At 36.2% G+C, this 13005-nt stretch overlaps 1 protein-coding gene across 3 annotated transcripts in view; it reads right to left on the bottom strand.

Annotated features, from left to right (window-relative positions):
* Positions 1 to 13005, bottom strand: part of LOC150100615 (insulin-like peptide receptor) — a 782259-nt gene that overhangs the window by 247437 nt on the left and 521817 nt on the right. For all 3 annotated transcript variants that reach the window (XM_090401273.1, XM_090401271.1, XM_090401272.1), the window contains exon 16: positions 11991 to 12142. In XM_090401273.1, coding sequence (XP_090257399.1) covers positions 11991 to 12142 — 152 coding nt within the window. The remainder of the gene's footprint in view (positions 1 to 11990; positions 12143 to 13005) is intronic.

Here is a 13005-nt window from a genome sequence, read left to right on the forward strand (position 1 = left end):
CTTCCTCTAGATGCCCATGCACTACTAACATCCTTACCGGGCAGTGTTTTATGCCATGGCACAGATTTTATTGCTTCTTCCTAAGATTGTCGTAATCACCTGCCATAGAATTCCACATATACCCCTTCTTGACAGAATATTCCACATATTTTACAATCTTCCAAGTCAAGACCACATGGTCACTTTTCCAATCAGAAGCAATGTGGTCACCTTAGTTATGGATAGCTCTTCTGATCCTAACTAGGTCCAATACTCTCACACTTCTAGTTACCTTCATTACATGCTACCTCAAGTAATTATCTCTTAGTAGGTGTATAAATTCCATTTGTTTCCTGCCATATGATTTTCTTTCTTCCAGTCTATATCTCCATCCATAGTTGAAGTCCCCCATAATAATACTTCATCTATACTCATTGTACTAATTTGGTGATGCATATCTTCCAGATATCTGTGGAACTCCCTGGCTCATAGCAACAACCAAATGTATATTTTGTCTTAGTGGAAAAGTGGCTATTCAAATGAATAGCCACTCTTCCACTCATCTCCTGCTCTTTTTGGCTGAATTTTATCTGCAATTCATCAGCAAATGATTTGAGTACCCCTCCCCCACCTCCAATGTTCTCTATCTTCCCTGAAAATACAATCCTCTTCACATTCTATCCCTGTAACTACATCTTCTGCTGTTAGCCAAGTCTCACTAATGCCTATAATGTTTAGCAAGATTGTACTAACCAATGCCAAAATCTGCTCCCTCTTGTTCCTGATACTTCTGGCTTTAGTATATAGAAACTACAGAACCCCTTTAGGCTCCCTCCCACCTTTACTTCCTGAACTGAATACCCTATTCAATATTTTTGCTTGAGAGACTAGATTCTGCACTTGGTAATTCTCATACCCACTTGCCCCCATGGGTGCCTTCACACAAACTCACTTGCCTCCACCGTAACTGCTTAAGGTTTACTGACTTTGTGATTCAGCATACTTAGTGAACAAAGCTCTTTCCAGACACCTAACAAAAACCATTTAGATGCAGTCCATCAGTGTTGTAAAATTCTTTCTTTCTGTGAAGCACAGACCAGAGATCTATAAATCCTACATCATTCCTTCTGGACAATCTACATAGCAATTCAGTGGCTACCAATGTGCCCTCTCGTCAGTTCATCATAGCGAGGTAGGAGACTTACAATTTTCACTTTCTCGCTCTTCAGTTTTGACTCTTCTAACAACTCCTTTACATCCTCCCTCATAGAATACTTCTTACCTCTCAAATTATTTGTAGCAACCCATACAATAATTTCCTTCAATTAAAATTTTTTTTTTTTGAATCTGGGTGGCTTGGCCAATATTGTGCGATTTTGACTCTGGGAAACACAATTTTGTCACGCTTTCATTAAGTACTCCCCTGATCATTGAGTCTCCATACATAATTTTCTCCTTAACTTTTTCTTGTTTGTCCAGTCAGTCTTTATTATTCCTTCAGATCACCTGCTTATTTATCTTTTCAGCCATGATAATCTCTTGCTGCCTCTGCAATTTTTCAATTTCATGCTTTGTACTATGAAGGATAACATCCAAGCATGCCATTTCTTTATTAATGTCCATTTAATTCTCCTCTATTTCCATGGCTGCATGTTCAACATTACTGACATCATTTTCCATCCTACCATTGGTACTGTCCACTCTACTAACATTTGCTGCATTCTCATCACCTAACAGATACTCACCTTTAGTAACACTTAATACACACTCTCTGTCCAATTTCAATTTCCTTCAACATATGCTTTAATTTTCTCAACGAATACATTTCACCCACATACACACTTCACTGAATAAAATCCTGCAAATTCAAATCTCAACAACGTGGTCTTTGCTGCTATTGTTTGTCACATTGATGCCATGCCAACAATATAGCATTTATTGTTTATAATTGGAGAATATAGATTTGGATTATAAAATATTAGCATAGATAAGAGGATGGCTGACTAAGAGATATCAAAAAGTGGTATATGGAGGATGTGAGTCTGCAAGATTGAAGGTAACTAGTGGTGTATCAGAATGATGAGGCCTTGGTCCACTGTTATTCAATCTGTACATTAATGACATTGGGAAGGATCTGACAGGCAACATACAGCTATTTGCTGATTATGCAAAGATAGGTAGGATAATCAGGAATGCTGCTGATATTCAGTACTTGCTGAATGATTTGAATAGGCTGGAATTGTGGGCATGAGAAAATGGATATCAGTTCAATGTCAGTAAATGCAAAGTCATGAATTTTGGCATGATTATGCTAAAAGAAACTGATCAGGCTAGGAATCATGGAGTGTTAGTATATAGCAAGATGAAGTTTATAGACCATGTAGCAAAGATGCAAATACAGGCAGCCCTCAGTTTACGGCGATTCAATTTAGGCCGATTCGCAATAACACTGGATGCCTACGTGTGCTTTCTTACTGTAGTATGGTCTGACTGACAAATGACGTGAGCAGGCACTCTAGTGTTTGAGTGTTTACTGAGCTACTACAACATATATGTATCAAACTTAGTTCTACTGTTGAATCTACCTAATTGTTCTATTTAATTTTTTTTATATACATATGTATTTAAATTGATAAAGTATGTAATTACATACCATGTCTGATAAAAGAAGTGCAAAAATGTTAGCAAAACTTTGTGTTAAGAAGGCGTGGAAATCAATCACACTTGAAAAGAAGATGGAGGTGATTCGAAGAATGGAAGATGGGCAGACACATGCTAATGTCTGTAGAAGTATGAAGTTACCTCCATCGACTGTTACTACAATTATGAAAAATGCAGATAGAATAAAACAGTCTGTGCAACAATCTACAGCAGTACTAAATGCAAAACATTTAAGTTATAGCAGGGGTAAACTTCATGAAAGAATGGAAAAATTATTATCATTATGGGTGGATGACTTGAATCAGAAAAACATTCCTCTGATGCAGGCTGTTATAACTGAGAAAGCAAAAACAATTTTTGATGATCTTAAAAAAGGCAGATGGAGACAAAGAAACATTTTTAGGAAGCAAAGGTTGGTTCATGAGATTTAAGTCTCAAAGTAAGTGCCATAGTGTCAAATTATGTGGTGAGGTGGAAAGTGCAGATGTTGCAGCAGCAGCTGTTTTTCCTGAAGAATTTCAAGACTGTGTAGAACAAGGAAGTTATCCTCCTGATCTCGTTTTTAATGTTGATGAGACTGGCCTCTACTGGAAAAAAAATGCCATCTCACACACCTTCATTTCCTGTGAAGAATGTTCCGCTCCAGGTTTTAAAGCTGCAAAAGATAGACTTACGCTTTTGTTGGGTGCAAATGTCTCCGGAACTTTGAAGCTTAAACCAATGTTGGTGTACCATTCACAGACACCACTCGTCTTCAAGGGTCTAAAAGCCATGCTGCCAGTCTACTGGAAATGGAACGAGAAAGCTTGGGTTACACAAGACGTTTTTATAGATTGGTACACAAATTATTTTTGTCCTACTGTGCTTTGCTTCTGTAAAGAAAATGATTTGTCATCCAAGGCATTGCTTCTCTTGGATAATGCCCCTGAACATCCTCAAAATCTAGCTGAAGTAAGAACACGATTGGATGTCAAGGTTGTTTACATGCCCCCAAACACAACATCACTTTTGCAACCGATGGATCAGGGGATTATATCAATCTTCAAAGCCTATTACCTCTATAACATTTCTGGAAATGGTAAGAGTCTTGGACACTTCAGGAAAAACTATTAAAGACTATTGGCAGTCATTCGATATTTTGAAGGACATTAACAACATCAAGGCAGCTTGGAATGAAGTGTCAGCAAAGTGTTTAAAAGGAGCATGGTGAAAATTTCTTCCAGCATTTATGCACAAATGTGAGGAATTAGAGCAAGAGGAGAAGATGTTACCAAGCTTGCACGAGAGGTGGGATTGGACAATATTACAGCTGAAGACATGACAGAAGTCTTAGAGAGCCATGATAAACTGCTTTTCAATGAAGACTTAAAAGAATTAGCTGAACAATTAAGTCAAGATCCAAAGGAGGAGAAAGAAAATGAAAAAGGTCCTCTGAGAGATATAAAAACGGCCGATTTACAGGCATAGAGACATTGACTGATGAATTCTGCAAAATGGACCACGATTGGGAATGGAGTGCAAACGTATCTATTCGACCTTACACTGAACTCCTTAACACTTTCATTGCCAAGCTGAAAATTGGAATTTCGTGTGGTGGCCAAATTTTTTAAATTTTTTTATTTAGTTAGCTACGTCCACGTGATAATGCGTGATCGGCCGTTTGGTGAGAACTCGCATCGCGTGATATCGTTCATTGCCAAGCTGAAAATTGGAATTTCGCGTGGTGGCCAAATTTTTTTTATCTTTTTATTTAGTTAGCGACGTCAATGCGATAATGCGTGATCGGCCGTTTGGTGAGAACTCGCATCGCGCGATATCGCGTGATTGGCAATGAATGTGTTAAAGAAAGAAAAAGAAAATCCAGGCAGTTAACACTGGATACTTTTTTTCAAAAAAAAAAATGGAGGTGATCCAAAACCAGAAAGTTCAACATAAAAATATGTAATATCTTTTTAAAGTTTCATATTTTTTGTATATCATTTTGTTTTGTTTTCATTATTAATAATTTTATTTTAACAAATATATATGTATGTATTATCAAAGTTTTAAATATAATAATGTTACACATACTTCATGTGCATATTTTTTGATTGCACGGAACATAACTTTGTACCTCCCATTAAAACTGGGTTCTTTTTACGCCCGTTTTTTCAGGAATGGAAGTGAGGCGTAAACCAAGGGCTGCATTGCAATGCTGAAATGAATTTTCATAAGTAAAGATAAGAATGCAATTTTGCCTCTTTACAAAGCCTTGATAAGACCTCACTTGGACTACTGTGCACAGGTCTAGTTTCCTGATTTCCACTGTGATTCTGATACAGTGGAGAGTGTAAAGGAGGGTGCTAAATGATATCAGTGATATCATAATGAGTATTGTGGAATAGTGATTATGAAGACAGATTGAGAATTTGTAGACTGCAGACACTAGCAAACAGGAGAAAGAGGAATGATATGATTGAGACTTACAAACTTCTGAAGGGGTCATACAGGATTTCAGTTGATGGAATTTTTCATTTTACAGAGAGTGGGGAAAGGACAAGAGGGCATCCCTCAAAGCTGAGAATGAACGCAGCTAAGAAGGGGATGAGTTCAACATTTTTCTCTCATAGAGTGGTGTGTGATTGGAATAGATTGCCACTGGATGTTGTGTGCAGTGGCACACTGAGGGGTGGGCAAGGGGTCTTGCCCCACCCCCCCCAAAAAAAAGAAAAAGGAAAAAAACACTAGAAAATTTTCCAAAAATCTTTTCCTAATTAAAATTAATTTTTTATTCACGCTGTGTCATGTCTTCTATTTCTATGCTATTTAAGAATTAGCAGTCACATAAGGTGGGAATACTCTATAGCTCTCAGAATCATGTGAACATAAGGCGAATGAAGTAATGCTCGGGCAGACCACGTGCTACTTTGTTTGCCGGTTCAGAGGAGACCACGGGTATCATGTATTGGTGATCACTGCAGATGCTCAGTCATAGGTCGTATGCAATGTGCAGTGTGTATACTCAAATTCGCCACTGGTATGTGGCCTCCCTCAATGAGTCCCTGACTCCCTGGATAATAATAATAATCCCCACAAACTGTTACACACTTATTACAATGCTGCTGCATCATTTGCAATCCTCTGAGAAAAAAGTCTTTCCTTTGTTGCAAACCAGCCTCAGCTGTAGATAAGACTTCATTTGTGGAAATTTTTGTTCCTCTCAAGTGTTTCTTTAAATTTGGGAATAGGAAATAGTCAGATGGGGGTGAGGTCTATCGAATAGGGTGAGACAGACATTGAAAGCCCAGGTTGTGTATTGTCTGTTGGGTTTCACGAGTAGTGTGAGCAGATGCATTGTCCTGCAAAAGCAACCCACCTCTGCTCAGTTTCCTGCGGGATTTTTCCTTTAGAGCTGTTGAATAAATTGCTGCTCTAAGAGTTTTATATTTTTTAAGGTACTTGATAAGAATTATACATCTATATCCCCACAGACAATGGCAATAACCTTCCCTGCTAAGTTTTGGGTTTAGAATTTCTTTGGTTGTGGAGAACCTTTGTGTCGCCACTCCATTCCCTGTTGTTTGATCTCTGGATTATAATGACAAATCCATGTTTCATCAACAGTCACAATGGCAGCCAAAAAAATCTGCACCTGATTTCTCAAAATGACCCAAAATCTCTTGAGATGACAGTGCACGTTCTCTCTTTTGGTTGGCATTCACCCATTTTGCTGAGAGCATCTGCATGTCCAGATGTTGGTGGTTAATGACCCCCCCCCCAACTCCTTCCTGGATATTCCCAGTCTTTACAATGTTTTTGGCTATTATTAATCTATCATCAGGGATCATGGCATGAACTGCATCGATATTTTCAGGTGTGATCGCTGTGAAAGGTCTTCCTGACCTGGGGGGACAAGTTTAAATCTGGGCATCTCAGGATGCCCAGGTTTAAACTTGGCCACCTATCTGGCAACTGTTAGATGTTTTGGGCACAGTTAAAAGTTTGGTGAATCTGAGTTATAGACTTCTCTTGTGGCATGAAAACTTGATGGCCTGAACCTCCATGTCTTCAAATTTCTTTAAACCTCTGACATGTCTTCTTATTATATCCTAAAAGAAAAAGACCAAAATATTATAATTTGATGAGACATGGGGGTTAAAGGGTTTTAAGATATATTCTTTCTTTGGTTATATGTTGATTTAATATCATTTTTGTACTCAGTGTTTAGCAGAACTTTTCAGTCCCCCCCACCAGTTTGTATTTTATCAGTAGCTTTTAAGATCTTGTTGGAGAAATTAGTGAGGGATCATTTAAAGCGCTAGGCAGATGAGGGCAGTATTATCTGGGAGAGTCAACATGGATTTGTTGAGGGGTGCTCTTGTTTTAGTAATATGATTCCCTTTTATTAAAAAAAGTGACAAGAGCAACTGATGAGGAAAAGACATATTCTGCATTTTTTTGGATGTTACAAAGGCATTTGACAGGGTACCACATGATAAGGTGATATTTAAGTTGCACCACATAAGTTTAGATGTCAGGTTAGTGAACTGGATTTGGGATGGGCTACCTAATAGGTATCAGAGAGTTGTATATGGGGGGAGCAGTATCAAGAAGGAAGAAGGTTACAAATGGTGTACCATAGGGCTCAGTATTGGCACCTGTATTGTTTAACCTTTATATCAATGATATTGTCAATGGATTGCAAGGGGGGGGGGATATTCAGTTGTTTGCAGATGATGTGAAACTGGTAAGGATTATTAGTAATAGTGCAGATGTGGTTGCCCTGCAAGAGGATTTGAATAAACTGGAGAGATGGGCAAATTAATGCAGATTTCACTTTAATGCAGCTAAATGTAAAGTCATGAATTCATTTTAAAAATTTATGGAATTTGCAACCGTGTTAAAAAATGTGGGCGCGATGTAGGTATGAACCTACACCGCATCTACAAAACATGGTATGAATGGAAATTTAAGGAAGCATATGAGATTATTATCAACTACCCCAATCTGAACAATAATGATGGTCTAAAAATCCCAAACATATGGAAGGTATATATTCGACTCACTAAGAACAACTATAAACAGGACTGTAGAAAATCCAGTATCTTAAAAGCAAAAATAAGAATTGTAATACTAAAAATAGGACATCATTGTTTCTGAAAGAAAACTATCTGAAAGTATGTTTATTGCTGTCATTGTAAACAGAATTTAGCTTGATGTAAATTTTTTTCTTTTCCCACTAGAGGTCATGCCAGTAGAATAACATGTGATCAAATCATTGTTTCTTTAGTTTACAGCTAATAATGTAACTCAGCTTGTCTTGTATATTGATATATGCTCCAGATGATGATCTTGATGTGAAGATCGAAACGTCGGGATAATAAAAAAGTTTTTTTAACACGATTGTAAATTCCATAAATTTTTAAAATTAATGCTGATCACATGTAACTCTAAAAGAAAAGTAAAGTCATGAAGTTTGGGATAGGATACATCGATGAGAGGCTGCATACTCTGTTGGAGGAACTGTACTGGAAGAAGTGATCTGAGGGAGGGAGATAATTGAAAGAAACCTGAAATTCAGGGAATTTCAGGTTTCTATTGCAAAAGATCAGATCATGCCTTGACTATCGTTCTCAAATTTGGTCTCAGAAATTTGAAGGGGATAAATTAACTATGGAAACAGTGCAGAAGCAGATAACATAGATGGTATCAGAACTGTATAATGATTAGTTATGAAGATGGGCTGAGGGAATGTGGATTGTAGAGTTTGATAGATAGAAGAAGGAGAGGTGATATGTTTGAAACTTTTAAACTTTTGAGAGGTAGTTACAGAGTTGACAGTGGGAAGTTCTTTCGTTTGGTGGAACAGGGGGAAGCAGTAAGGATAAGAGCCATCTCTGGAAGTTGCGAAAGGAAGTTGTGAGCAAGAGGGTGAGAAGTGCTTTCATTGCATGGAGGGTGGCTGTACTGTGGAATTGCCTGATAGAGTGTTGAGAGCACAAACAGTCAATGAGTGATATAATAGACTTGTGTTTTCTATGATGTACTTCCCACGATGAGACTTGTGATTCTATGGAGGCCTGAATCATCATTATGATAATAATAATTCTTTCTTTATTTCTTAATCCACCTCTTCTACCTTTTATGGTGGTGAGGTTTTCTTATTCTTGCAACTGCAACCGTCTTAAGGATAAGGTGGTTGGCCCTATACCGCCCGGTGTGTCCTATGTCTGTAGATGCATGTGTTCATGGGGCTGGTTTGCCTGCTCTTTGGGATGAAACACCCAAGTTTCCAGGTTAAAAAAAAAACCTACCTCTGTATGAGATTGGCTAACTCACCTTTCGTTGAAAGAGATAAAGGTTCCTCGTGTCACTGATGGGAATCGAACCACGGTCTTTCCGACAAAAGGGCTTCATCTATAACGACTGAACTAAGGAGGCTCCTTAATAATAATAATTTTTATCTTCATCACAGACAATTTCTCACGAGTTCCTTCACTTTAACTCTGGCATCATCCAGCTTCAAATACCTGAACTTCATTTCTCTTGTTGTTACCCTGTTAACTTCAACAATAATTCCTAATTCGCTGTGTGTAGAATTTTTGGAGACAAAAAACTCGCGTTGGAGTAATTGTTTTACTTACAATTAAGAAAATAATGCTCGACATTTTGACTTCTATATTGAGGTCATCATCAGGAAACATACATATGCATGGGTCAGAGGTCCGGCTATTGTAAATGATTAACAAAGCATTTAGATTTAGCATATTTTTGTGTAGTGTCATGTGGCTTGTGTCCTGCGCATACATATGTATGTTTTCTTGATGATGACCTCGATATAGAGATCAAAATGTCAAGTAGTGTTTTCTTAATTGTAAGTAAAGTAATTATTACAACACAAGTGTTTTTATCTTCTTAAACTCTACAAAATGAATGATGACCATTGTATAACCTTGAAAGAAAGAATCATTCATAATGAATCAAATTTGCTGGTTATGTAAATAACCAGCAAATCTGATTATGTAAATAACCATAATTAAATAACCAGAAAATTAGAGGTTCTAAACAAAATTTCTGACTGTATTCATTGCATAACACCTACTGACATTGCAAAAAAAAAAAATAAATAAACAAAATATATTAAAATATATTTATATATTAAAAGATATTAAACAAAGTTTCCTTGTTTTCCATAAAACAATTATGTTTCTGTGTTTTTTTTAATTCTCACACTTTTTTGCTAGATTCACAAATACAAGATATTAAAACTCCTTTGTGTTTTAATATTTTTCCTTAGAGAAATTTTACACTACATACATTTTATTACTAATTTCTAATAGCATTTATTTATTGTTTATTATTTTTTTAATTAATCTATAACAAAAATCTTCCAACTGGAGGATTGGTTTGAAAAGTTCTCGCCCACGACCATAGATGGCAACACTATTGGCAAGATCTTTTTGTTTCTAAGTAGGCACATCTGTCATAAGCATCCGTGTGAAATTGCAAGTCATTCTATCAAGTAGTTTATTTTATATAGCTGTCTGAAGCAAAAGTGTTATCTGCATCCCTTGAAATGGATAAAATTGAGTATTATCGTGCAATTATAAAAATTTGTAAAAGAAGGTTTAACACCAAAAGAAATTCATTTGAAGTTCATAAAAGTTTATGGGCACTCCTCTCCTTTGTTTTCGACAATTAAGAAATGGGATGCCGAGTTTAAATGCAGCCATATCAGCCTTGAAGATGATCCACGTGAAGGACTTCCAAAAAGTGTAACAACACCAGAAATCATTGATCAAGTGCACGATATTATTGAATGACAGGCGAGTCAAAGTACATGAAATTGATGAGACTATAGGCATTTCAAAAGAACATGTAGGATATATTTTGCATGAAGAATTGCAAATGAAAAGCTTTGTGCAAAATGGGTGCTGCACTTGTCACAGAAGAATGAAAACGCACTTGCATGAAAATATCTAAACAGTGCTTGGAGAGTTTTAACAAGAATAAAAATAAGTTTGTGCGTCGATTTATTACTATGGATGAGGCTTGGATTCACCATTACACACCAGTATCCAAACTGCAGTCAAAACAGTTGACAGAAGCCGGTTGTTCAGCACCAAAGAAGACAAAGTTGGTTACATCAGCAGGAAAGGTCATGGCATCAGTGTTTTGGGATGATTATCTTGAAAAGGGTATAACAATAACCGGGGAATATTATTTCGATCTTTTAACCTAAGACTAGATGAAAAAATTCGTGAGCAAAGACCCGATTTGCAAAAGAAAAAAATCATTTTTCATTAGGACAATGCACCTGCCCACAAAGGTGTTTTGGCAATGGGAAAATTAAGGGATCTGCATTATGAATTGTTGGAACATCCTATTCCTCACATTTGGTTCCCTCTGACTTCTATCTCTTCCCCAAACTAAAACTCTTCCTTACTGGTCTGCGTTTTTCTTCGAATCAAGAGGTCATTGCAGCTGTAGAGGGGTATTTTGCAGATCTTACTGAGAACCACTACAGGGGCAGAATAATGGCGTTGGAGCATCGCTGAAATAAATGTATTAGTCTTAAGGGAGATTATGTTGAAAAATAAAAATAATTTTGAAATTATAAATTCGTTTTTAATTGTTAGGTCGAGAACTTTTCAGACCACCATCGTACATCTGAATGCATTAGATGATTCTACACTACTTATATTTAGTTCTGCTGATGTTGAATTTTAATTATTTTAAATAAGTATAAATTTTTGAGGAATGAACAGATATGGAATATAACAAGAAGAGCTTCTTGAGAATCTCCTATAGAACTTATTATTCATGGACCACATTTCTTAGATAAAATGGTTATGTTACAAGACAGCACACAAAATGAAATACATTTATAAAAAAAAAAAATTAGCATAATCGATCTGATAAGAGTACAGTTAAAAACAGAAAGACATTTATAACTAAAGTGGAAGTGTACAGCAAAGTATGAAAGGTTAAAATAAAAGAACTAAAGAGAATGGAAAGGAAAAGCAGAAAGTTATATGAGGAATAGAAGAATAATGGAATGGATGTCTGTGCAAACTAGCAGATAATTTTCCAAGTGTCAGACCACCACTGTAATAGAAGAATGAAGTGACTTGAAAAATAGTTAGCCCACCCATAGTACTAACATATTATTATTATTATTATTAAACAAGACCTCATGGAGTCAAAGACTCATCTGGGAGGTCCTACTATAGATAACATGCTATAGATTATAATAAAGTTTTGTGAATGGGACTGCTATAAAAAAAAAATAAATAAAAAAATGACACACACACACACACACACACACACACACACACACACATGCACACAATATGTGTATATGAACTTACAGAGTCTGCATTAACTCCCCTGCTCTCAATATGGTATGAAACAATTAATCCATTTGGATCAGGTGGCTCTTCCCATTTTATCAAGATGCTTCCAGCTGTCAAGTTTTCATAATGCACAACAACACTGCTGCTGTCAATATCATCTGCTCCTCCTGTGAAATTGTAAAATGCATTGTATTTTGTGAAAATATACTGAAGATATAACAAAATATACTCGGCAGACAAAAGATAAAACAGACTCACATTACTAAAATGCTGTAACATAATAAACAAAAGTATATTTAATTATTATATATGAAAATTCATATATAATAATTGATGAGTTTATATATGTTTTCTGTAATAACACAAATTAATGTATAATGCTGTTGGATGTTTCTTTCTTTCTTTTTTAGCTTAATTACAAAGTAAATAATTCTTCCATGAAATTATACTCTTGTTTAATCCTTTACCCAAGTGTAAGCAAACCAAGTTTGCATGTGATGTGAAGTATCTTCATGATTAATCTACCTATATATAATGACTGATGACTTCACATCAAATGCCTTAGTATCCCATATACAAACTACATTTCCTTTCAGATGTACACAATTCTATGCATTATGGAAGTCACTAACTAGGCCAGTTTTGACAGCCAGACCAAGAATTACATCTACATTAATTAAATCTTGGTTGAATTAATAACAGTCAGATATATATGAATTCTGCACTAATTCAACCTTTATATCTTCTTGGGTCTATCTCCAACTGATGAGATCTCAATAAAGGCCAAATCCGATCTGGGCAGTGACCCTTTTTATAATGCACAGCATTATGCACACCCAAAAGGAAGTATGCTGTGCATTATTGTTTACTAAGATAATTGATGTAAAGTCATCAGCCTCTATATACAAGCCTAGTGACGAAGATCCTTTGTGTGTAAACTTTGTTTGCTTAAACTTGGATGAAGGGAAGATTAAATAATATAATTTCTTGCCATGTATAATTTGCTGAATTCCAAACGTCATGGTAATCA

Source organism: Typopeltis vanoorti, chromosome 12 (genome assembly GCF_054136105.1).
Source record: "Typopeltis vanoorti isolate ZY-2024b chromosome 12, IOZ_Tvanoo_1.0, whole genome shotgun sequence".
Lineage (NCBI taxonomy): Eukaryota > Metazoa > Arthropoda > Arachnida > Uropygi > Thelyphonidae > Typopeltis > Typopeltis vanoorti.